Raw genomic sequence first — 27395 nt, 5'->3', positions numbered from 1 at the left:
AAAACACGTTGCTTTATACTCAAATCATACATACTTTTAATATTTCTCCACAGAAAATCACATTTTCTGGCACCAGATATATTTCATCTCATGCAAAGGCTTGAATCAAGCCAGATCTAAATGTTGTGTGTGACCTGAGCTGATTTTTGCTCCATCGCAACGGCATGTAGTATTCACATGTAATGCTAGAATCATTAAAGATAATCCAGCATTGGAAATTTTGCTGAACCCCAAATTTGTCTGCACGGTACTGTATCTGACAAGTTTTGGTTACTTTTAAGTAACTGGTCATTTTGCTTTTTGAACTCTTACTGGGATCATGGACAAATGGACTGTGATGTTCAGACCCTAAAGCGTTTAACTGTCAACCGTCGCCCTCATTGATTATTTAATCCTATTTTACATCTCACATTGATCAGATAATCTGACTTGCTAACGTGCATTGATCCCAAATCCTATTGGTCGTAGCTGTCTGCCATGTCAGTGATTTATGTTTATGACAGCTGACCCTGATCAGGGGTCAGTGTCAACGATACAATGGGGTCCTAGAGGTCTAAAGTCAATGGGTCTGGTTGCCTAGGTACTGTCAATGCAAGATATGGTGCTGCGCATATGTTAAAGGAAATTTTATTAGAGTAGACTGACAGATTTATAACATTTTCTCTAAATTATGCATGCGCTTGCTTCTTTTTGTCTTTTAAGAGTTTGAAATGCCAAGAACAGTCAAACACAGCAGGGTGGTTTATTAGCTCAGTTGGGGAGCATCTGCCCTGTGTACGAAGGCTCAGTCCCTCCAAAAAAGACATCCTCCTCCTTCAGACTGCTGCAGAAAAAACGAGATGTAAAACGGCAGGGTGTCAGCATATACTGAGTGATTGTGTGATGTGTGTAGAATCTGCAGATTCATGATCATTTGCATTTATTTCCTTGTGTCGTGCTTTCTTTGCATGGCACTCAAAAGAAACAAAGCCAGATACTGTTCATTCTGCTGTGTTTTCTAGCCTGTGCTTCTAAATACTTTATGGAATTTGTGCTGGTCGATTGGCAGTGAACTGATTCCACCACATTTTTCACCCTCCGCAGACTGTTGTCTGTCCGGAATAACTGGAGTTTTGTGACTACACACGCATTCACACAGCAATCACAAAGTGACTATTGGCCTCAGACAAATTAGTGTCTATGAGTGTCTAACAACTTGGAATAAAGACAGGCTGGCAGTGCAGGGTTATGTGTGTACCCCTGTGTCAGCTTTTTCCAAAGCTCTACACTCATTAAATTAAAGGGAAAAAAAAGAGCACAATAAGTAATTCTTAGTATTTCTACACATTATTCATTCACATTCTCGATTTTTCTTTTTTTCTACTGTATCAGGCTTTTTAAGGTATCATTCGTCAGTCATTTATAGCAGTAGTCTGGATGAATGAATGCCTTATTCCAATCACAAATAGTTGCAGTGTTATTTAGTTCAGTTGCTTTAATAGTTTTCCATATCATGAGCATTAGTATCTACAAAGTGAATAGTTGCTACACCAGAGTACAGATGAAAACAGTAAATAGCTTTAAAACAGCATGCTCTATATGGAATATTGACATTAATTCACCAAAACAATATTACTACACTCTTCCTGTAGCCTACTTGTGCATGTTACCTCGCATGAAAACACTAAGAGGTCTCTGCTGCTGAGGGCTCTCCCAGGCTCTGAATCATTCAGATGAGTACTGCACGCTATGACAAGAGAACGCTTCTGAGGACAAGGAGGAGTTGCTGTACTCATACTCAACATAAACACACCCCATACTCCTGCGAAATGTCATATATATACACAGAAAGCCTGCATGAATATGCGTACTGTATACATGCACACTACATGTTGTGTGCACGCGCAGCTGTAGATTAATGTGCGAGTGTGTTAGTGTGAGTTAGTGGTGTGAAACGGGTTGGTGTCTCTCTCACTCTGTCATCATTCAGCGCAGAAGACGAGTTAGATGACAATCCTGCCTTTATTGTGAAATTTCAATTCCATCATTCATTGTGTATACAACCACAATATGTCAACAGCATTTTTAAAATGTCAACGGCACCCCCTCACTTGTCTGTGCTTAGAAGGCTTAATAATAATACCACTCCCTTATACTAAAGTAACAAAGAGCACAGGGGTAATCCTGGGGGGCTTAATACTTTACACACACATACATAAGATGACCATTTGTGCTGGACACACACAACACATCATAGCTTAGTTTAATCTAGAGGAAGGAAGATGACGAGGAAGAGAGTATGGTGTGTGTGGTGTGTGTGTGTGTGTGTTGTGGTGTGTGTGGTGTGTGTGTGTGTGTGTGTGTGTGTGTGTGTGTGTGTGTGTGTGTGTGTGTGGTGGTGTGTGTGTGAGAGAGATCGTTATTGTGCAACAGGCTGGGTTTGTTTGCACAGGTGACACAGATAACTACAGACAAGCACCACACCCATACCACCATTGTAACCAGCACCAGCAGTTAGGTCAGTTAATTTGCCTGAAGTTGCATGATGGACATTAGATTAGAATAGATTTTTAAAATCTTAGATTCTATTTTTTTTACAGTAGCAAGGGGTATATACACTATAGAAGTACAAATTTTTAGAGGATAAAGATAGAAATGGCAAAACAACAACCAAAGTATCCTTCAGCCTATACAGTAAATAGGAATACAGATGTGCAAGAACGAGTACTAAGGTGGAAGTGGCAAGATATAAATAATACTGCAATTGCATATCGACATATGACGACATTGAAATACTTCACAATTCATTTCAAATGTTTCCAGTTCAATTCAGTTTAATTGTTACATATAATCGTACAGGTACAATCACTGTGAAATGGATTTATGTAAAACAGTGAAGTAAAAGTAAGTCAGTGCATTTATTCCAGGAAATGACGTACATAGGAGGGACTGTGCATTTTATTTTAATATCAAAGACTGGCACATAAACACAAGCAGGCAAACTATAGAGTTATGGGTGTTGTTTTGGGTGTTTTTTTCAACTTCAAGGCATCTGGTCACCTTATCAAATAGCATATTCATCCATCTGTCTATCCATCCATCTGCATCCACTCTGCCATACACACCCACAGGCTTTTGATAACAAGAACATCAATATTTGCATGCCGAGGCTCGTCGCCTGAAGAGGATGGAGAGATTAAAAGTACGTTCACCGGCTACATGGCGTCATAATGCAAAGGTTACACACACCATGCATGCATGCATGCACAATTCAGGCATGGTATTAGAAAACACAGTGAGCGAGAAAGAGAAGCAGAGGGGGGAAATGTCCTCTAACCAGGCACGGACTGATAATCTGACATACTGTGCATTTGCCCAGTGGGCATTATATATTTATATATATATATATATATATATATATATATATATATTATATATCACTGAATCAATGACTCCAGTCCATGTTTTCACTGATATAAAACCTGAATCAATGAAACTCCAGTCCATGTTTTCACTGATATAAAACCTGAATCAATGAAACTCCAGTCCATGTTTTCACTGATATAAAACCTGAATCAGTGAAACTCCAGTCCATGTTTTCACTGATATAAAACCTGAATCAATGAAACTCCAGTCCATGTTTTCACTGATATAAAACCTGAATCAATGAAACTCCAGTCCATGTTTTCACTGATATAAAACCTGAATCAGTGAAACTCCAGTCCATGTTTTCACTTATATAAAACCTGAATCAATGAAACTCCAGTCCATGTTTTCACTGATATAAAACCTGAATCAATGAAACTCCAGTCCGTGTTTTCACTGATATAAAACCTGAATCAATGAAACTCCCGTCCGTGTTTTCACTGATATAAAACCTAAATCAATGAAACTCCAGTCCGTGTTTTCACTGATATAAAACTGGGACCTAATCAATGAAACTCCAGTCATGTTTTCACTGATATAAAACACTGAATCAATGAAACTCCAGTCCCGTTTTCACTGATATAAAACCTGAATCAATGAAACTCCAGTCCGTGTTTTCACTGATATAAAACCTGAATCAATGAAACTCCAGTCCGTGTTTTCACTGATATAAAACCTGAATCAATGAAACTCCAGTCCGTGTTTTCACTGATATAAAACCTGAATCAATAAAACTCCAGTCCGTGTTTTCACTGATATAAAACCTGAATCAATGAAACTCCAGTCCGTGTTTTCACTGATATAAAACCTGAATCAGTGAAACTCCAGTCCGTGTTTTCACTGATATAAAACCTGAATCCTGAAACTCCAGTCCGTGTTTTCACTGATTAAAACCTGAATCAAAAAACTCCAGTCCGTGTTTCACTGATATAAAACCTGAATCAATGAAACTCCAGTCCGTGTTTTCACTGATATAAAACCTGAATCAATAAAACTCCAGTCCATGTTTTTTTACTGATATAAAACCTGAATCAATGAAACTCCAGTCCATGTTTTCCCTGATATAAAACCTGAATCAATAAAACTCCAGTCCATGTTTTTCACTGATATAAAACCTGAATCAATGAAACTCCAGTCCATGTTTCACTGATATAAACCTGAATCAATAAACTCCAGTCCTGTTTTCACTGATATAAAACCTGAATCAATAAAACTCCAGTCCGTGTTTTCACTGATATAAAACCTGAATCAATGAAACTCCAGTCCATGTTTTTTTACTGATATAAAACCTGAATCAATGAAACTCCAGTCCATGTTTTCCCTGATATAAAACCTGAATCAATAAAACTCCAGTCCATGTTTTCAATGATATAAAACCTGAATCATGAAACTCCCGTCCATGTTTTCAATGATATAACACCTGAATCAATGAAACTCCAGTCCATGTTTTCACTGATATAAAACCTGAATAAATGAACTCCAGTCCCATGTTTTCACTGATATAAAACCAGAATCAATAAAACTCCAGTCCATGTTTTCACTGATATAAAACCTGAATCAATGAAACTCCAGTCCATGTTTTCACTGATATAAAACCTGAATCAATGAAACTCCAGTACATGTTTTCACTGATATAAAACCTGAATCAATAAAACTCCAGTCCATGTTTTCAATGATATAAAACCTGAATCAATGAAACTCCAGTCCATGTTTTCACTGATATAAAACCTGAATCAATGAAACTCCAGTCCATGTTTTCACTCATGCGGCACCTTCTTCCCGCGCGTACAAACACGCACGCAGGCACGCGCACACACACGCGGTGCTGCTGACACCGACGGCGGGAAACTGAAGGTGAGTCAAATACTGTCACAACAAAATGTTCAGGTCATTGTTAACTTACTGAAACTAAATGTCTGTTTTTTCACCTTATTGTTTTTGTGACAAAGTCACGGAAACATAAAATGTCAGTTATAAAATCAGTTATAAAATCGTTCAGCTAACTAACTGTTAAGAAGCTAATGCTACGTTAGCAATAGTGAGAAGATGAGGAGGGCGCTCAGCTTTCATTTGATTGTTACTGTAGACAGGACTGCTCTGTTCACTTCAACTTGTTCTGATTAGAAACATGAAACAATAGATACTACCGCCTTGCATCGTCCATAGATCTAAAAACAAACGGTTGATGGCAGGCAGGAAAGTCAGGAGAGCATCACTTATTTGAAAATCTGATAGCTTAATATCATAACGTTCCTGGGTGAACCATCTTATGCTATGCTCACTTTCAAGCTCACTGTAAATCAACAATGGATCCATAAATTCAATGTGATTCATTTGTAAAGGCATAGACCACCCAAAAAAATAAATAAATAAAAAATTGAAATTTGCGAATGGTGGCACTACCTGAGTTGTGAAATAAAAAATCTGTCTCTCCCTGCATGCTTCCATGAGAGCTTGCCACAGTATTTCTGCAAATGTGAAATGAGTTTCTGCAGGTTTGTTGACTATTCTCATGGACAGGTAGAGGTAGCCTACTTCAGGACACATGATGAAAGGTGTAAATAGCTCTGTGAATGGAGGCTTAGGCAATCTGTCTTGTTTGATGTTTATAAAACTAGTGGGTCCACCACTAGACATGAGGAACCCAACCAAGCATGTTAAGAAGTGGGTTATGACCCAGAGGTCAGCAGACCATATAGCATGTAGACAGAGGCAGGAAAGGCAGAAGAGAGACCTAAGTCCTATTTGAAAAGTTGTGAATTAATTGTAATGACTGGCGACTGCTGATATTTGGTATGATGTTGTGATGTAAAAAAAAAGTTTAGAATACAATTGATTTGATGTAGATTTATGGTATGAGATGTAATTAAGTAATGCAAATAATAGTGTAAATTGATGGGATGTAAATAAATATTGTTAATATGTGAATTGATGGTGTATATTGTGAATACGTTTTACAAATTGCAGTGCAGATTGATGGTGAAATGTAGGCTAAATAAGTTACCAATATGTGAATTGATGTGAGATATAAATAAGTAGGTTATAAATTGATAAAAATATGTATTAAACCGATGGTGCGAGGTAAATACAAATGTTTTGAGAGATATTGACCACTGTCAAGAAGGCCTCCCCCTCCTTATAAAAGCCAATTTAACCACTGGTTGAACCTAAGTAAGCTGGACCACTGTCAGAACATGTATGAAATGCAACGAGTAGGATAAAGCCACCCAACCCCTTGATGAATATGATAAAATGTCAGTCAAATAATTCTGTCTATTGCCCAAGTTGGTTAGTTTAATGCAGGTGAAATGAGCATTAGCGTTATTTTGACTGTAAGACATTGTAGGCTACACTGGCTGGATGAGAAAATAAGCCGAGCTCAGTAGCCTACTTTTATGTCTTTCATTCTAAACGAAATAGTCTTTAATGTGAGAAAACTTGTTCACCATTCACCAACAATAACAATAGGTCTAATTTCTTATTAGACTATTATTGTTTGTGGGGTGAGTACTAGGCTGGCCTATTGGCTAAGTTGCTTTTTTGTCCGGCAGATATAGCAGCTCTTTATGTAGCCTAGGTGGTAGGGACAATGTAGGCTACATAACTGAATGAAAATCTCACTTTTAAAAATGATATCATTTTGTCTATGTTATGTGAATGCAGCTGCAGGTATCTGTACATTCCAGTAATTCTAGCCTAGGCATATTTAAAGCCACCACCACTCACCAAAAATGTGAGTGAAAAGTGAAGAGTTAGCACTCTCAATTTCTTTGTTCAACTAGTAGTCCTCGGGTAAGCTCCTATTTAGGCCTGGAAAACAATGGACTGTTTTATGTAGCTAGGTGGCTAAAGACAATGTAAGTTAGCCTGCAATGAAAGAAAATAACACCTTTTAAAATGACCTAATTTTGTTCATTGCTAGTGTTATGTGAATGCAGCTGTGTGTTTGTTCACCAGAGAATCCAATAATTCTGGACCTGACTGCATCCTCATGTATATTTATATATAAAAATAAATAAAAACTCACCCAACAGATCTGATCCATCATTTCTCATCACTATTCTTTCTCTTTCTCTTTTCTTCCACCCTGAAACACATAGGCACACCCAATAGGATGAATGCTGCCTTTAGATTCATTACTGTGATTGAGTGGTGCAGTGTATTAAATAGTAGTGTTATAGTAGTAGTATAGTGTTAATAAATGACAAGTTTGGAAGTATTTAAGTCATTGCATGGCTCAAGGTATGTTGTTTTAAAGACTTGCACAGACAAAGACTGAAAAGGTGTGTTATCAAATGTTGTGGGCCGGTCTGGTCCAAAATGCCAAAGTCCCAGTCCGCCCCTGCCTCTAACTGTCCCACTTAGTGCCGAGCTTCACTCAGGAGGCTGAAATGGGAACCCTATTTAGAGAGAAGGGGGAGGAAGAGTGGGTGTGTGTGTGTGTGTGTGAAGATAATAGGGTGTGTACTTCGACTGTTGCTTCTGTGCATGTGTCTTTCTTCTCATTCACAGTAAATGAACCCATAGGTTCTAAAGAAAGCACATGTTGCCTTTTGCAAACCAAACCAAACCAGCAGCATAAAAAGCTTGTTACACCTTAATTTTTTTTGATAGTTTAGCCATATTTACCTCAAAATATGTTACCTCAGAATGGAAAATGAATGTCAAAACATGCTGTCTTTATTCATTTTTGTTGTTAATAAGTATTATCCACTAAGCTGTACCAGATTATGACGTCTGGTACAAACGTCTGGTAAATTTATGATAATAGTCTGGGTTACAGAATATAAAAAATTTGCTTATGTGTATTTCCACCCTTAAAATGCAGCAAACTCCTTTGTTTCATCATGTGATAACTGAGCTCACTCATCAGTCTCCACTCACAGCCAGCCATCTGCTGCTCAGAGTCAGCTTCAAGTCCATCCAATAGCCATATGACCTGCTAGCATTGCTGTAGGGCATGTTGCTCGAATATCTGATGTACCTGAAAACCTGCACACTTGGGTGACTGACTGACTGACAAGCAGACAGGCCGGGGTGACTGACTTGTGGGCTGATCGGGCAGATTATCTTTCTTATTGGGCGAGAGCATAAGGAAGATATGCTCCAGTGCTTCACTCTGGGGAAGCCCTCAAAATGTGTTTGTGTGGGTGTGAGTATGTCTGTTGATCTGTGGGTGTGTGTGTGTTGCCTTAGGCGGATGAATGCGGACATTGTTTGATAGCAGTGGGCTGGAAGAGGAGAGCCTGTGCCCACAGCAACTGAGGAAAAGGAGGAGGAGGAGGAGAGAAAAGGAGGAGGGGAGGTTTATAAGTGGGTCGGGATATTAGGGAGATTCATGGGGGGTTGGGAAGGTAGAATAGGCAGTAAAAGGGCACCCACAGTGTATCACGCACAGCATGAATAAAGGGGAACTCTGGGTGAATCCACGGCAGGTGAGGATAACATGTTTTGAGAGAGATGCCTTACAAAACAGTGGCTCAGGAGAGATGAGGAGCAGCCATTTAAAAACATTTTTTTTTATTTGTTAAAACCATTTGGTGAATGCAGAATTTATCTTTGCACATTTACATAATCATCAGCTTCATCAACACACTGTAAAACTTTTACAGATATATTATACCCAGGGAGCATTTAAGAGAAAACAAGGCAACAAGTTAAAGCTATACACAGTTTTGTCCTCCAGTTGATTGTTCTCAATGCACACAGAAGCTCTGCGGTTGCCGAAAGAAGTGCTAAAATGATCATCTAATCTCAATACAAACATTGCACTGTTGATCACATGAGTAGCTATGGACACACACACACACACACACACACACACATACACACACTTAGGATGACAGTTAGATGTCTCGTCATAGACACCTGGCACTGTGCGTCCATATGGAAGAGGGCTCAAGGCCATATGGCTTATATGTCTGACCCAAACTCTATTGGAGGTATTTATGAGCTGTAACAATACTGAACTATTTGTTTTCTAAATCCATATCCCAGCTTAAGCCCACTGTTGATCAGCAGGTTTTGTATTCTAGACTTTTCACAATTTTTTTTTGTTACTTTGAGCTTTCCACACTTACAGTACAGACACTTATACAGCACACTACTGTTTGCACAAAGCGTTTACCTCACAGGACTATACAGTAAGGCATATCTACAAAAACCATAGACATGTATGAACAGCGTTAAATACAAACAAGTACAGTATGCACAGTCTTTTTTTAGTTTAGTGTCTCATGACTCAGTGAGAAAGCTCACAGAAACATATTGAACTCATGTCTAATCCATCATTTCATCAGTGGGTATCTCTACTTCATTATATGCCAGACACACTGAGACATATACATATAGCTTACAGGGATGGAAGTGATGCGTCTAGGGCTTATACATTAATGAAGTTAATTGAGAAGAGCAAACAGTGCATTGGTGACAGGGAAGGTAGAGGAAGAAGATGGGGGAGGGAGTGGAGGACAGACACTGGCGCCCCGCCAACGTTGACGAAAGCTGCTTAGCCCACCCAGTTGCCATGGATACAGTAAGGAGCAGCTCACAGCATGTGTGTGTGTGTGCGTCTGTGTGAGAGAGAGAGAGAGACCGAGAGAGAGAAAAAGAGAGGGAGGGAGGGGAGGGAGGATGAGAAAGAAAACCAGCAGGCAGGCGTTAGAGCAAGTCAGAGTGGGATTGAAAGAGCACCAGACAGCAGGGTGTAGAGAGAGAGAGAGAGGGTGGTGAGTGTATGTGTGGCCAGAGAGAGAGAGAGGACAGAAAGGCAGCCAGAGAGCCTGAGAGAGACGATAGAGTGGGAGCGATAGTGTTAGATAATGGAGGTGCAGTCGGAGTGTGTGGAGCCTCCTGTGGCCCCTCAGTGTGATCCCCAGCCCACAGGGAAGATCAACAAAGCTGCCTTCAAACTCTTCGGAAAGCGGCGCACAGGCTCTGGAATGACCAGCTTCTTCTCCTTCAGGAACAAAGGGGCTACAAACAGCGGAAACAACGGGAATTCTGACAATGGGAATTCTTTGAATGGAAACAGCTCCGTGGCATCGGTGGAACTTGTTAGGAGCAAAACCCATGATGGACTAACGGGCTCCAACAACGATGCTGATGGACAGAGAGGGGAGGGGCCTGCTATCCTGGAGGCGGGACCGGTGAGGTCTCTCAGTAAATCGTTGAGTTTCTTCTCTCTACTCCGACGTGGGAGTTTTAGATCAAGTGAAAATGGAGGGGCGGGTCTTGTCAGAAGAGGGAGGGGCCTAAAGGGCTTTTTTAGCAGCATGCGATGGAGACGCAAGGAAAAAACAAACGAGTTGGAGGGGGAAGAGGTGGAAGGAAAGCAGGAGAAGGATGGAGATGCGGCCGACTCTGAAAAGGTAAAGGATATTACGCTCACCCTTGAACCGCCTCCGCATCAACACCAAGAGGATTGTGGGAATGCAGAGACAGAACCTAACCTAGAGACTCCCACTACTAGTGTTACCATGACACCCCTACACTGTGTTGCCATGCCAGGGCCATCTGGTGAGCCAGACTCCTCCTTTCCTTACACACCCACTGATTCGCCACTGCGTCCTTCCATCCAAAAAGCCAAAGCTTCAATTTCCAGCCTCACCCCCTCCCTCGCTACACCCCCTTTGGATCGCTGCAGCACGGGCGACCCACCCTCAGAGCCTTCGGTGGACCGCCTCTGTTCTCTGCTCTTCACTGACGTCACATCTCTCAAGAGCTTCGATTCACTGACAGGCTGCGGTGACATTATTGCTGATGCAGACGAGGAGGGGCCAGCGGGTAATGGGGGCAGTGGCACCAGCAGCAGCAGCAGTGGGGGAGGAGGGGGGAGTGTGGGAGTGGGTACTGGAAGAACTGTTGGTATCACCAATGCCATGTCTCGTGGCTCCCCATCCAAGACCCCTATATCTACCCAGCTGACCCAACCCATGTTTTCCGTTTCCCCAAGCTCAGTGCCTTCCTCTCTACCAGCCCGGGCCCGGGCACCGCCTCCGCCACAGCAGCCCCCAGCTGGTAGTGGTGTGGTGGCTTACATGGGTGGTGGGGAAGAAATGGCAAGTCCAGAAGGAGTGGACGATGCAGACATGCAGGGGCTCTGGCACATGCTGCCTTCCACAGGTGACAACTCCCCTGCTTTGCCCCGATCACATCAACCTCCCTCCTCCACCTCTACTTCCACTAATCCACCTCGTGCCACCTCCAGTCTTGCCAGCAAACACCTGCCCTCAGCCCCAAGGAGTGCAGACCGAAAGTTACCCCATGTGAAGACACTGGGGCTTAGTAAGATTCCAGTCGTTGGTGGAACAGGAAGCAGGGCAGCTAAACCCCCCCTTCCTCACACACATGGCCGTCATCCCACATCACCTGGTGAAAAAGAGCCACTTAGTGATGAGGGCTACTGGGATACGCCCTCAGCAACACCCACAGCAACTCCTGATGAGAGTGGGCTGCAGCGTAACCAGAATATGACCCTATCACGTGATAGTTGCTCTGGAGACCACCTGTATGACCTCTACAATGACCCTGAAGAGGAAGGAGAGGACCAAAAGGAAGATGAAGATCTAAATAGTACTCCCTCACCATCCACTGAATACAAACTGAGCCCCACCTCCCAAACAACTCCTCCTTCCTCCTCCTCTTCTTCCTCCTTCCGATCAATGAAAGGCAGCACCAGCCTTCCTCGGGAGTCTAAGATCCCAGTTAGCAGCAGACAAGCTTCACCTCCCCATTCCGCAAGCCAGTCAGCCCTTTCCTCTGTTCTAGAGGCCGATTCCCCTCCGCCAAAGACCCATGCACCTCCCCCAGTTCGCACCAGAATCCCCGTATCCAAGGTGCCCGTCCGTCGTTCTGGAAACAAACCTGGCAGCACAGCCAGAGGAACTACCCACAAGAAGTAGTTTCTGTCAAAGGGGTGGTTCTCTCCTACTAACTTATGAACTTGAGTGTACATCACTTCAGTGCTGTTTGTGCAGAGCCAAAAGTTTTCCCAGACCAAGAAAAATGTTGAGCTGTAGAGTTAACAGCTTATAAATTCCTCTCAAATCTTAAAAGCTCTCATTCCTGAAGTGTTTTGGCTTACGACAGGCTAGAATAGAATAAGTGGTTTTGTTCACTTGGGAAAGTCACGAGGAGACTCCAAAAAGCTGAGTTAACACTTCACAGCTCTTACTGGAACTTTGGAGGTTGACTCTTGACAATCCATGGACTCGCAGTTGACACACTTGCCTTGTACCTTTCCTGGAAAAGCTCCTGACCTGCTGAAAGTTTGACAGCTCATGATTGCACACTGCAAAAAAAAAAAAAAGAAGAAATGAAAACGCAGAGCACCTTTTTATCTTTTACATTTTTCTTATGGGATTTCACATTGCATAACATGATTTGCTCATAAGGACCTAATCCAATCAAAAAATGTTTTTTCTGAGTTTATCATCTTGTCTTATCTGTAACAAATTACCTCCTAATCTTTTGATCTTAGAGCCAAAGTTAAAAAAAAAAAAGTCTTCATTGCAGCCTCTAATAATTTTGAACAGATTCAACAATCTCCATAACCTGGAATAACCCACCATTTTTTGTTCGGCTTTTGTTCGGGATGTTTTTTGCTTCTTGAAGATGGTCTTCTTCTGACCGCACACTGATTATTAAACTGTATATGCAAATATACAGATGAATACTGAAATCTGAACTGGTTTTATTACTTTTTCTACTTTGCAGCTACAAATGTGACAAAGCTGCTTTGTAGGAGGCCACGCAATATCTTGTGTTTTTGAAGGAGTTGACCTCAACCTTTTTTTCTTTTTTTTTTTTATTGTGAATGGACTTCAAGTTTGGCTCCAGCCTGTTGCATTTGGATCTCACTTATACCCCACTGCTTCACTCGAAGTACATCCATAGGATGTCAATCTCTGGGATTTACAACTGTTGAATTACCAATGGAAACGTACAAAACTATCGCAATACTCAACCTGGAGGGATCCCTTGCACTGATTCTACAATGCACACAAATTCACATACATACAAAACACAAACATTTTCTTTCCCTCTCTGCATGCAGTGCCACACATTCAAGGCGCAAAGGTCAGGGAACATCATCTAATACTGATTGATCTTAGTTACACACTGTTCAACCTTTGGCACTGTCTTTGTAGCTACACTGGATGACTTTCTTCTTTGAGGACACATGCACACACCACCAATTTTTTGTAGTTAATACTTTCTTCTTCACTGGATTTCATACTGTTTTTATAGCAAGTCTCATACAGATCTTAAACTGTGATCGCACCAGCTTCTTAATATTCTGCTTTCTGTTCTTTCTCTTCTTCTCTACTAACGTACTGGATAGGATGATGATGATGATCCCTGCTGTCAGCCAGTTTAGAGCCAGAATATGCCTGCAAGTGTTTTTGAAATAGGCTGTGACCCAAAAAAAAGAATTCTGTCAGGGTTTCAGATAAAGATGTTTGAGTCATATAATTACCCGGATCACAGCGTAGGATAAAAAACTAAATTTAGGGACTAATGCTAAGTCAGTCCTTCGCCCTTCTTCTTCAGTCTGTTGTACTAATAAACATTGTACAACTTCATTCTTGGAACCACCGCAGCTGTGTTTGAATCTGAATGTAGCTTGACATCATTGTAGATCATTGGTCAACAAATATTTTCTTCTGTTGATCTGTTTAGTTCTTTGTCCCTCTTTTGTAGGAGTGTGAGTTTACTGTTTTCTAAGACCCCCATGCTCTGAAAAATGAAGACAAACTACTGCACAGTGTTGCAGCCTTGCAAAGCACCACTTGTTTTAAGAATGAGGGGGTGTACTGCAGTCTTAAAAGGCCTTTGTCAGTGATTCAGTGAGACAAGTTACAGGAAGCAGAGTGTTCCCTACTCTTCAGATAAAGAGAGCGGTTTTCATAGGAAAAGACAATGGAGATGATGCAAGTTTTCTCTAGTCCTAACCACAAGGGTACCAATGACACTTGAGGGTCATTCTAGTTCATAATAGCTTTCCATCTCAATTACAATGCGTTGATTGATCCACAACACTGCTCCAGGTTCAGATGTCTTTTCAGCCTCCTCATGGTGTAGTGTAGGACAAGGCATGAGGTAACCTTATCCAAGGTCTGCAGTCAGTCTGATTGTCACCCAATGAAAAGAGTAGGCTAAAGGCCGTTTGGGGAGCAGAGAATGTTCATGTTCTTTTATGTTTCTCTGTCTACAATGTGCTCTTTTAATTTATTATGAAATCACATTTATTGATCTTTCTTGGACAAAAGAATGATTAGATGGAAAGGGGCTGTTACATAAGGTAGCTTGAAAGGGGCAACAATCTAAACGTTATAAAAGTTATTCTGGCAAATGCTATAAAAAAAGGCGAATGCTTTCTTCAAACAGCAGTGGTGATGCCTGGGGATTGTTGACCCTAATAGTTGCAATAAGAGTCCAAAAATGATTTACTCCATGAATGGGAAAACCACAACGTTAAGAATTAGAGAGGGTAAGGAATTATGAACTGGACAAGGACTCATCTTTATGCATCTAATGTTTTTTTTTTTAATATGGCATCCTCCTTGGCTGATATCCCACCTGTCACAGTATGTGTGTATAGAAGCTGTTTCTCCATTTCTTCCTATGACAAGTGAACATGGAAGTTATAGTACCTTGATCTGTCACACTTGCATATAGACAGCAATTACATCAACAACAGAGGCCACCATATTGCCACCTGGTTCAGTTCTTTGTATTTCCTTCAGCTCATTGTCTGATACTTCTCTCTTTTCTTTCTGATTACAAAGTTTGGCCTTTATGTGATCATTCGCTGCGATGAAAAGCACATTTGATTTTTCTTCTTTTTGTTACCGTCTGTCTGTTCACAGTGTGGAGTCCTTCCATTTTTTCATATTTAATAAATAAAACTGTGTTTGCGCTGATAGATGAACTCCTGACTCTTTGTAACCACATTTACACAAGAATCTATACACTATAACGTCAGAAGCTTTGCATACTTGCATAGAGTCAAACTAGATAAGAGTCCTTCTCTCCTCAACTCCCCTCCTCCATTTTCCCACCCCCTCACCCTTGTGGCTTAAATCCCCAAGGAGTAGGTTGAGAGGGAGAGAGGGTTGAGAAACAGAGATGCTTTTGTTGATGTGCAGCATGTGGCATTTTTGTTGTGGTGTTGCACTTGGAGTGAGGGGTGCTTGGCTTGGGAGTAATAGGTTATCAATACATTTCATTGATTGCTGAGATTAAAGCCTGATGGATGTGTCATTGTCTGGTGTTGGTCTCTGGTGGGAAAATACAGGCAGAGACAGGGACAGGCAACCAAAACAATGACAAAGACAAGCAGCTAATGCACAGCTGATGCATGTGGATGTGGAACCTGTGTGTTTGTGTGTGTGTGTGTGTGTGTGTCCTGAATATAGATTAAAGGGAGTGTCCCATTGTTTCAAGGTAGACACATGTTGCTTGAGAAATATTATATGTTTTTGTGGTGTGGATGTGCATGTATGTGTAGTGGGAGGAGGATTTGGTGCAGTGCGAATCCCCTTTGTAATGGTGCAGCAACCCCCCCATCCCTTCCTCTCTATCCAGCTCTCTCTCTCTCTCTCTCTCCGTTTCTGCACACTGAGGTTTATGTAAAGGCCTTACGTAAGACCACAACACTCACTTGTACCAGCCCTCCAGATCAAAGCCAGTGATGCTGACAGTGAGAATGGTGTGTCGGCTGATCTCATCATTAATCTGCTGCTGCTTGGATGCTGGATGTGGACACTCATCCTCATTGTGAGCCATGTTTGTGCCCATGTGTGCGTGTTTGTTTTGGTGCATGAATCTGGTATGATTGCATGGATTTAGTTTGTGCTGAACAACGAATTTGTTGTACAAACCACTGAGGAGAAGAGAACAAGGGTGGGAGTGAGGAATAAATGCATGAAGAAGTAGAGGGAGAACAAGATTTATTGTGAATGTGAGGGTTTATCAGGCTTCAGTGCTCCTATATGAAGCTTCTAGCTAGCTTACATAACGTTTTGATGAGCAGCAACCACAAGTTGCAATAATGGGAAAGTCTTATACCATAACGTAGTGTAATAAACATCATTAGAAAAGCAAATTGACTCAGTAATGTCATTCAGGCCTATAACAGTATTCGTCAGCCACAAGTTGCTATATATGAAGCAAAGACTGACTTCTTCTTTGATAAGTTGCATAGCCTTGCTTTGATATAAGAGATAGCATAGTCCAACTGCTTAGACATGCGGTTATGCGTGTAATCAATTATCAGTGTGTTGTAACTAATGACGGCATGGTTGTATTTAGCTAGTTTCAAGCTTATGTCTGGATTTCTTTTAGCAGTCTTTATTAAGAGCTAAAACATGATAGAACGGCCAATTAAGGAAACGCCACAGAACAAATCACTAAATCAAAGATGCTGGTGAATACTGATCATTCTAAAAAAGTCTCATCTCCGTGGTAGGTAGGGTTTCTGATAAACATGTGTGTGTGTGTGTGTGTGTGAGTGTGTGATGGAGCCATAAGCACCATTCAAAAGCTGTACCCCACATTCTGCATGGCAGCCTCTCTACAGTCGTTCCCATAGTAACTCCACTAGGTCAACCAATGAGAAGAGGGGGCTGGGCAGGAAGGAGGATGGCAGGACTGTTTGGGGGGTGGGGGGGTGGTTTCTGACACAGTGTGTGTGTGAGAGAGAGAGATTAACTGGTCCAATAAGACCTTTGTACAAACAAACACACATCCACACTAACCCACATTAAGCACATGCAAATATATTATCATCACAGTCTCAGTCATTTTTCCCTGTGTACTCAGACTCACGGCCTCAGACTTACTCCAAGTGTGAATATAAAATAAAGGAGAAATACAGTGATTGAGATTTCAGTCACCTTTAGCACACATATGCAAGGTTCCATTCTGTACCACTGGTTTTCACCTCTGCAACCTCGTGGGAGGCCCCCACCACTACTATTTTTACTCTCTGTGCATCCCATTCTCTCTTTTGGTGTTGTCCTCTATCCTCCCCCATTTCTCTCACTCTCTCCAATATGATGCCACAGTTCCTCTCAGGGCGATGTTGTGTAATCCTCCCGCTTGTCAATAATTTATCAGCAGACAAGCTTTTGACTCTGTGAATGACCAGCAAACCATTAGGACAAAAGCATGCAGCAGTACAGTGTGTTGCTGAGTGAAGCCTTTAAAAAGTCAAAAATGTAAATCTGGTTTGTACTCGTTCACCGTTACAGAGGATGAACAAGCACGTGTTCTTTTGTAGTGACAAATTCAGATTTTTAAAATGATAAAATGACAGGAAACAAGACATTCAATTAAGTTCCAAACTAAATGGGAGCTTGTGATCAACAAAGCGGAATTTGAATTAAATTATGAATCACAAGATGAATGACGACTAAAGTTTCCTTTAAGGATACCTAGAAGTTAGTTAATGGTCTGATATACAGTATAATGGCTTGAATTTAGTACTCAAAATTAAATTAACATTTCTCCTAAAACTGAATTTGTGCTTAAACTGCAGTAAGGCGCTCACCTAGTATGTATCTTGACTTCCTCTATTGAACATTTAAACATCAGGAACTCAACATTAACATGAGTGAGTCCCCCTGTAAAGTGTTGCCTCTCATTTACTACAACAATGCAGAATGCTAAATTTTGCTTGACATCTTCTGTAAGTAAAAAGGCAACCTGCATGGAGGGAGAAACAAGTAAAACAATCTTTATTTTAAATAGTGAATTGAAAAATCTCCCGAACAGGTCACTCCAGATTTATGATGGAAAATAGATGAAATCTTATCTTAATTCTCACCAGAGAGACTGAGTGAAACTTTTAGTACTTTTACTCTTTTACTCACATCCGAAAATACAAACACAAATTCCAAACTATGGACATGTATGGCATGTGTTGCACCCGGAAAGACAGGCGGACGCTGTGATGTAAGTCCAAAGTCTGTCCTGTCGCTCGCATTGCAACCCACCAACGTCCCAGAACCAGAGCAGTTGGTCTGGTTCTGGTGTGGTAATACACATTTATAGTGGCATGAAAAAACTGTGCAGGGCATCCTATCATGTTACTACGTTACTACTGTCTAAATGAATACTGCAGCCAAGTGAAACTTTGAATATATGGAATGAAACTTGACTGACATCAGACTTCACGGTAGTGCCTGCGGCCATCTTGTGTAACGTGCGGATGCTGCAGCAAAAAGTGAGTGGCAATGAGTCAGTCCGCTCGGAATCTCGTAGCGGCAGCATTAAACAATGAGGACATCATTAACCCACTGGCAAATGCGTGTACGGGCCAAAATCCTCCCAATAGCCCTGCCCAATACTGTTCTTCTGACGAAAAAGTTCGCTCCCTTTTTAATCTTGGCAGACCTACTACAACAGGCCAGGCAGCTTTTTAGCAGGCTAATCTCAGCATGCCTTCAACCTCACAGAATTGCCCCACAATCTCACAATGTATGCAATCTCCACCCGTACACAAGAAAGGGCCCAGGACACAAGATGTAAGAAGATGTAAGCTTTATTTAAAACAAAATGTGGGCTCTTAGTAGAGTGCATATAAAGATATAGATCATATTTTATATCTCAGTGCAGCTATGATGAGTCCTGGTACCTTCATAAAAAAAGCAGAACTAAGTACACTAAATACACTAATACACTAACTAAATACATTCGGTAAAACATTGTTCAAGTTCACAAACTATAGGTACAATCATCAGATCGTCTATTTCATTGCAAAAGGTCACAACTAACTCAAAACAGTAAACCCTTCAGTCAAAAAGAAAGCCACACCAAGCAATGCATCACCATTCAAATTTTTGCCCTTTTCATTCTTAAACCCAGAAGAGTCTAAAAAATCATGTCACAAAGAAGTAATGTTAAATATCCTATAGAGAATGGAATAATAATAATTTAAACATTTCATACAAGTTTCAACTTGTAAAGTTATTGCATTTGAAAATAAAGACAAAGAAAGTATTGTATCAATGAAAATCGAAATATAAAATCCCTTCACCGTGTCACTGGCCAACCAAACACACTTCTGTGTCTATCTGGCTTCTGTGTTATCCATGTCACATGTGATACATGTCGAGCCTGTCAGTATATAAAAAGAACACAGGGTTGACTGAAGAATCAACATTAGTCACAAATCCATATCCTCAGATTGTGAGCGGGGCTTGAATATCCACAGTGATCCAAGTGTACAGTATATCTTTAACAATCTCCTTGACTGTGTAGTTTAGGGAATTAATCCCATCTTCATTCATGGTCGACTTTGTGCGTTTCAGTTTATCAGCATTCACTGGATTACGCTCATTGTGTAAATCTCTCTCATGTTTGATCATCTTGTACTTTCCTGTCACCAAGTCAGGTCGAGAAATAGACATTTCATGGAAGATAACTCGCTGATAGATATCATCGTCCTCACCACCCCAGCCCCAGAAAGTATTCGGGAAGCCGTTAATCTTTAAGAATTGGCTCTTGGACAATGAAGAAACCCCACCGAAGAAGCTACCATAGGGTAACTGGAAGTTAAATTTGTCCATAGCCACAGCCAAGTGTCTGGGATTTTGAAAACATCTATAGAGATTACGGTCATCCATAGGAACTAGATCTATGTCAGAGAAGACAAAGCAGTCATAATCATATTCCTTCAGTGCTTCAACAAAGCCTGCATTCATCAATTTAGCCCGGTTGAACACTCCCTCTCCATCCTGGTTGATGATGTAGACACCGTAGTCCAACTGCTGTCGTTGCAATATGGGATGGAGGTAGTACAGCCAGTGTTTCAGGTGCTCATGCCGATTTCGGAATGCGATGATGATCGCCACCTAAACAAATTAAATAAGTAGGTTTGTTTTAACATAAATGTAATTAATCATTAGGCTTTGTTGTATTTACCCATAAAACCCATAATATAATTAAGTCTGAATTCCAGTACATGTGAAAGTTATATTTGTGTACAAAAGTTGTGTTTTTTTAAAGTTAATGCTACTTATTACATTTAAATTCATTCAGATTCTTTAATTTAAAAAAAGAGAGAGAAAAAGTGAACTTGAACTAGGGCCCTCTGCTGGTGTGTGATTGTGCTGTTACCTGTGTAAAACCTGACAGACCAGAAGGATATCTACAACACTTCAAGAACTCCTCAAAGAAAAAGATCTGAACCCTGAAAGATGTCCTCAAACTGATCCTTCAAAGTAACACATCCCAGTTGTACAACAGTGCAATATGTTGACACTGTAATAAGGAGAAAGGCCTGTTTTTTTATACAGGATATGGAATTCTACAATTATCAAAGAAAACATCCTGTTAAGTCCTTAGTTATGCATTCTGAATTTAATCAAATTAGGGTTTTTTTTTTTTACTTCACAAACCCTTAAACCTCACAGATCCTTAGTGGTACACTCAGTAAGAGACAGCAACTAGGTTTATAGTTGCAAAGCAAAACATAGCCTCTGAATAGTGAAGAGAGAGTGAAAAGTAATCAGGTTTAGGGACCATTAAATTTGTTGCACAAAGTGTTAAACTACATCACTGCAATTGACCATGTTGCTCCATACATTCCATAAACCAAGATAATTTTTAAGTGTGGATTGGATTTTTTTAACCAGCTTGAAATGGAAGTGTTTTTTTGGTTAACATGGAAAACAGTAGTTGTTTAAACTGAAATTGGTGCCTTGGGTAAGCTTTGCCCCCAAAAAAGTGCTTCTACCACCACGGTGCCTACTGACTGTGTTCTTTCTGTTTTTGTAACTGCAATGACATAACAAATAGTTTGCGTACCCTTTCTATACAACAAAGGAGGAGCACTGAGGATTTTCTTCATCGCCATAAAGACAGAACTAGTCACACTGGCTTTTCCAAATTCAGGTTCAACTTACAATGCATTCCCATGCTACAGTTCTATTCAACAGCTAATTATAGTTATGTAAGCCATTGCTTTAAGTAGTGTTACTGACACTGCTGTGGGTGGAAGGGTTAAGAAATAAGCAAAAGTTCCCACATTCCCTGACATTTTCCCAGGACTTTGATGGAGATGTTCCTTTGTCAATTTACTATGGTTCATCATAACCTCCATGGGGATTCTTTTTTGTTTTCATTACTGCTTCAGTTATGTGATATACAGTACATGATTAATATGTTGATGTTGGCACTCAGCTGTATTTGAGTTCTCAGGGCTGAAAAATAGCCTAAAGTGCCAACCAAGATGTTAAATGTTTGCTTAAATCATAATACTGGCTAAAAGTGTTCTCTTTGCAACCATAAAAGCTGAACTTTGTGACTCTTGAAAAACTAGAATAATATATAGGTACTTTTACTGCCTCAGAAAATGTATTAGTGGTTTGTGGTATATGTTTGAAAGACAAGGTTGTGAGGAGAATTTATTTTATAATGTAAACACTTATTCGGAGTAAACATACATTGTAAACAATTCAGTACTTTAAAAGGTTTGATGCAAACAGAGATATGTTGAGAACAGGAGTGACCAAACTACTAGTAGGCACAGATTATTTACAATCAGACAAAGCTATCTGGGTTATTTGTTGGGGTGGCAATGTGTAGTTTATGTATTGTATACATAAAGATATCATAAGTGCAGTCTTGTACATTATCACTAGAGGGTGCTCATGTATCACTGATAAAGAATGTGCATGTGGGCCACACTGCACTGTGAGGGAAGTCTCAATCAATCAGCAATCTGCTTGCCCCCCCAAATGCACACACACACACACACACACACACACACACACACACACACACACACACACACACATAGATACACACCACACATGCACACATACATAGTACATGCGTGCTCATGTAGATTAATGTGTGTGTTTACGCATGTTACTGCACATGTGTGTCTCTTTCTGAGAGAATTCTGCCTTCTGCTCTCAACCGCACACTCTTGGATAAATGGTGTGCTGTTTGTAGAGAAACCTGATCCTGAGGCCTCTATAGATGGAATCCAGCTTTGGTTTTGAAATTTTTAATAGAATTCTGTTTTTTTTCTTTTTACACCTCCTCTCGCATTCTCTTTTGCTTATTTTTGCTGCTCCCACCAACTCGAGTTTCAGAGCAAGAATGATGCTACATGACATTACTGTTACTGTTACATTACTGTAGACACTCACTGTGAATACGTAATATATTGGAAATATGTACTTGGCAGCAAAAAACCTGTGAATAGACTTTAAGTTGAAACTTGCATGAAATGTTTTTAAAATTATAATATAAAAAAAAATCCAATCCACACTTTTAATTTAATCAGTCAATAGATTCTGTGTCACTTAAGAGGCAACAACTAGGGGGAAACAAACTGAAATTAATTATTAAAAGAGGTGTGAGGCCCAACCTGATCAACTGACTTGGATAAGGAGCTGTTATAAAAAATATAAACTGTTTGACGGCTTTTGCGACACAACTTGAATGCGGTCACATAGCAGACCTGTATGAAATTGTTGAGTTACAATACTCAACTTCAGGGGAAGCAAAGATGATGAAAAAACTCTTTTACACCTGTCCTTTTTACTTTGCTCAGTGTGGCGGTTTTATTTGTTTCTGCACTTCAGTATAATACAGCTCTGTACTATTTTTAACTGTGTATCATGCAGCAATGAAACATCAGCCTTTCTTCGATGATCAGGAACATGTGGGACTGATTTGGAATGGACTGACACACACAATGCCAGACAAGAGAAGACACAGATGCCACCTAATCGAGCAAGTCTTTAGGACCGTCCTGACACCCCTCCAGGTCTTAAGGGTCCTCTCAATGTGGATTTTAATTATAAACTGACTTGGATGAGGTGAGAAAGAATCAGTTCTCCCTCAAGAAGGAGGAAGGTACAAGCCACCGGACTGTATCGCCCGACAGAAGGAAGTGAATGAATGGAAAGACAATATATAGTAATAGTATAGATTAAAACAAGAACTGACAGATTGGAAGAGTTTACCATGATTAGATATTGTCATCATAATTAAAAAAAAGTCTACTTTTATTAATGTGTCAAACACAGCTAATTAAATCAGCAACAACTTACATTGAAGTCTTACATAGTATGAGGGAAGTATTAACCATGATATCACATAACTGACGCAGTAATGAAAACAAAAAGAATCCCCATGGGGTTATATGACGACCATAGTAAATTGACAAGGAACACTCCATCAAAGTCCTGGGAAATGTCAGGAATTGGGAACTTTTGCTTATTTCTAACCCTTCCACCCACAGCAGTGTCAGTAACACTACTTAAAGCAATGGCTTACATAACTATAATTAGCTGTTGGATAGAACTGTAGCATGGGAAGCATTGTAAGTTGAACCTGATTTTGAAAAGCCAGTGTGACTAGTTCTGTCTTTATGGCGATGAAGAAAAATCCTCAGTGTCCTCCTTTGTTGTATAGAAAGGAACGCAAACTATTTGTTATGTCATTGCGCGTTACAAAAACAGAAAGAACACAGTCAGTAGGCACCGTGGTGGTAGGCTTGTATAGTTGCACCAACAAGAGCCTGACCATAAATTGAACAGAGACCTCTTTTAAAGAAGCATTTTTTGGGGGCAAAGCTTACCCAAGGCACCTATTCAGTTTTAAAAACTACTGTTTTCCATGTTAACCAAAAAAAACACTTCCATTTCAAGCTGGTTAAAAAATCCAATCCACACTTAAAAATTATCTTGGTTATGGAATGTATGGAGCAACATGGTCAATTGCAGTGATGTAGTTTAACACTTTGGACAACAAATTTAATGTCCCTAAACCTGATTACTTTTCTCTCTCTCTTCACTATTCAGAGGCTATGTTTTGCTTTGCAACTATAAACCTAGTTGCTGTCTCTTACTGAGTGTACCACTAAGGATTGTGAGGTTTAAGGGTTTGTGATAAAAAAAAAAACTATTTGATGAATTCAGAATGCATACTAAGGACTTAAAGGATTGTTTCTTTGATAATTGTAGAATTCCAATTCTGTATAAAAAAAACAGGCCTTTCTCCTTATACAGTGTCAGCAATTGCAGTGTACAACTGGGATGTTTACTTTGAAGGATCAGTTTGAGGACGTCTTTCGGGTTCAGATCTTTTTCTTTGAGGAGTTCTTGAAGGGTTGTAGATATCCTCTGGTCTGTCAGGTTTTACACAGGTAACAGCACAATCACACACCACAGAGGGCCTATTTGACAACTAAGAGTATCTTATGCTTTATTATTTTCATAGTAGTACTGTACTTTTAAAGACATTAGCCAAAAAATTTTTTATCTCACACTACTTTTGTATTTGTTTTTGTTTCAATCAATTTAAATTAGTCTAAAGTACACAAGGAGAAATCACACCATTCAGGCTATGTAGAGTTAGTACTCACACTACTCTTTCATTAATCTCTTTTGTAATTGTTTTTTTGTTTTTAATTCATCGTGTTTCTTTAAAGTTTCTTTTTCTCTCTTTTTTAAATTAAAGAACTTGAATGAATTAAAGTATAAGTAGCATTAACTTAAAAAAAACAAACAACTTTTGTACACAAATATAACTTTCACATGTATGGAATTTCAGACTTATTATATTATGGGTTTTATGGGTAAATACACAAAGCCTAATGATTAATTACATTATGTTAAAATAAAACCTACTTATTTAATTTGTTTAGGTTGGCGATCATCATCGCATTCCGAAATCGGCATGGCACCTGAAACACTGGCTGTACTACCTCCATCCCAATTGCAGCGGCAGCAGTTGGACTACGGTGTCTACATCATCAACCAGGATGGGAGGGAGTGTTCAAAACGGGCTAAATTGATGAATGCAGGCTTTGTTGAAGCACTGAAGGAATATATTATGACTGCTTTGTCTTCTCTGACATAGATCTAGTTCCTATGGATGACCGTAATCTCTATAGTGTTTTCAAATCCCAGACACTTGGCTGTGGCTTGGCAAATTTAACTTCCAGTTACCCTATGGTAGTTCTTTGGTGGGGTTCTTCATTGTCCAAGAGCCAATTCTTAGATAACGGCTTCCCGCAATACTTTCTGGGGCTGGGGTGGTGAGGACGGATGATTCTATCCGCGAGTTATCTTCATGAAATGTCTATTTCTCGACCTGACTTGGTGACGGAAAGTACAAGATGATCAAAACATGGAGAGATTTACACAATGAGGTTAATCCAGTGAATGCTGGTAAACTGAAACACACAAAGTCGACCATGATGAAGATGGGATTAATTCCCTAAACTACACAGTCAAGGAGATTGTTAAAGATATACTGTACACTTGGATCACTGTGGATATTCAGCCCGCTCACAATCTGGGGATATGGATTGTGACTAATGTCAACACTGGGACTCCAGACTCAAATACCTGTTTTGGGGGGTGTCGTATGCAACCAAGTTTTACGTGAGTGGGTGATGTCCAAGTAATATGAGCCTAGCCGAGCTACCTGGGGTCGGTAGAGTATGACAGGTAGACATGGATCCACATGACAGGGATAACACAGAAGCCAGAAGACACCGAAGTGTGTGAGGTTGGCCAGGACAGGGGGAGGGGGAAGGGTGTTTATATTTCGATTTTCATTGATAGTAAGACTTGCTTTGTCTGTACGGGCAAGGCCAAGAAACGGGTGGGGGACAAGGACAGGATGGGCCGTGGGACAGACGGAGACCCACCGACGGGGAAGAGGGAAGAGAGTGGAAAAGAGGGACAGGGGCAGGCAAAAAAACCGGGGGAAGAGGACGTAAGGGGAATAACTGGCAGGAAAGGGGTGGAAGGAGGAGGAGGCCAAAAAGAAAAAAGCCAATCCAACACTTTGAATTGAATGCAGGGCAATAGATTCTGTGTCACTTAAGAGGCAATAACAACTAGGGGGACAAACTCAAATTATTATTTAATAAAGCTGCAAGCAGCGATTGTGGGCCCTCGCACATGTGCGGCACTTCGAAATGTGCATAGGATCGACACGGCCAACAGTTTCCCAAAATTCATCTTTTATATAAACTTTTACTCAGGAAGTCTATATTGAACACACTTACCATGTTTGAAGTGAATTGGATACACTCTAGGCGGAGTTCATTCAAACATTGACCCTTGTCAACCAGCTCCGAAACAGCAAACAAAAATGGTTGATTTTATTTCTTAAAATATCTGGCCCCTTGCTCCCGTTCATTGTAGCCCATTGCTCCAAGCAGACTATTCTTGTAGGTCTTGCCAAGTTCTAAAATTCGGCTGACCCGGTTCTCCCGCTTAACCTCTGTAGTCCAAAACTGTCGGCCTGCGGGCTGTTCCAAAGCATAACATTCCAAGTGGGCGCTAGAGAGCGCTTTTGCCCCGCCCCCTTAATTAATTATGCAGTTCCGAATTGTGCCTTACTATTGTCTTAATACCCACTTTCTTACGAATTTCCGGGACAGCTCTGAACGAGTCTATGTCTAGCCCCACACTTTTGCCTGAAAATCCGCCCAACAGTCAATGGAGTCTCATTTTTTTTTAAAAAACCCGATAGTCAGCGTGACTTGACACACCACTCACCGGCCACGCCCTTGATGGCACACAGTTTGTGTTTTGATCATTTTCATTGTCGAGGCCTTGAGGAACACACACGCCAAGTTTCACGCCCATCGGAACTGCGCCCCTGAAATGCACCCCACAAAACAAACCACGAAAAGTCACAATTTGACAAAAAACTTTTGTTGCGTCTGGGCATGTTACCTTACTCCCTCCAAATTTCGGTATAGTGGACGTAAACCGTTGCGAGGCGCACCTCCAAATCCGCCCCCCTCGTGGTTCGCCCTCGAGCCCTATGCCTACGTCCCTGTGCCCCCCCCCCCCCTGCCTCCTTTTCTGCCCACCTTGGCGGGGTGGGCTGCCCCTTTTCCCGCGTGTTTGCGGGGCTCTTTGGGGCCCTTCCCCCCTGCGGTGCATTCCCTGCCCTCGCTCCTCTGCCCCACCCCCCCCGTCGCCCCTGCCTGCCGC

General features: G+C 40.8%; 2 protein-coding genes and 1 pseudogene across 2 annotated transcripts in view; 2 read left to right on the top strand and 1 right to left on the bottom strand.

Moving 5' to 3' along the window:
* The first annotated feature begins 9658 nt into the window (after nt 1-9658).
* Nucleotides 9659-15332, top strand: amer2 (APC membrane recruitment protein 2). Its single transcript, XM_010748652.3, has one exon. The coding sequence runs from the start codon at nt 10227-10229 to the stop codon at nt 12306-12308; it is 2082 nt and encodes a 693-aa protein (XP_010746954.1). The 5' UTR covers nt 9659-10226; the 3' UTR covers nt 12309-15332.
* Nucleotides 15333-18910: 3578 nt separating this feature from the next.
* The window catches only part of LOC113744507 (beta-1,4-galactosyltransferase 1-like), a 21790-nt gene continuing 13305 nt past the window's right edge, over nt 18911-27395 (bottom strand). Inside the window, exon 2 of the mRNA XM_027274396.1 lies at nt 18911-20267. Within this exon, the coding sequence (XP_027130197.1) occupies nt 19596-20267 (672 nt within the window). The 3' untranslated portion in view covers nt 18911-19595. The remainder of the gene's footprint in view (nt 20268-27395) is intronic.
* Nucleotides 22086-26736, top strand: LOC113744509 (beta-1,4-galactosyltransferase 1-like; annotated as a pseudogene).

The sequence above is a fragment of the Larimichthys crocea genome, chromosome XXIII (assembly GCF_000972845.2).
Source record: "Larimichthys crocea isolate SSNF chromosome XXIII, L_crocea_2.0, whole genome shotgun sequence".
Classification (NCBI taxonomy): Eukaryota; Metazoa; Chordata; class Actinopteri; family Sciaenidae; genus Larimichthys; species Larimichthys crocea.
This window is presented reverse-complemented; position numbering and strand designations above follow the sequence as displayed.

Excerpts from the sequence above, each read along its gene's own strand:
- amer2 (XM_010748652.3), top strand. The coding sequence starts at position 10,227 with ATGGAGGTGCAGTCGGAGTGTGTGGAGCCTCCTGTGGCCCCTCAGTGT.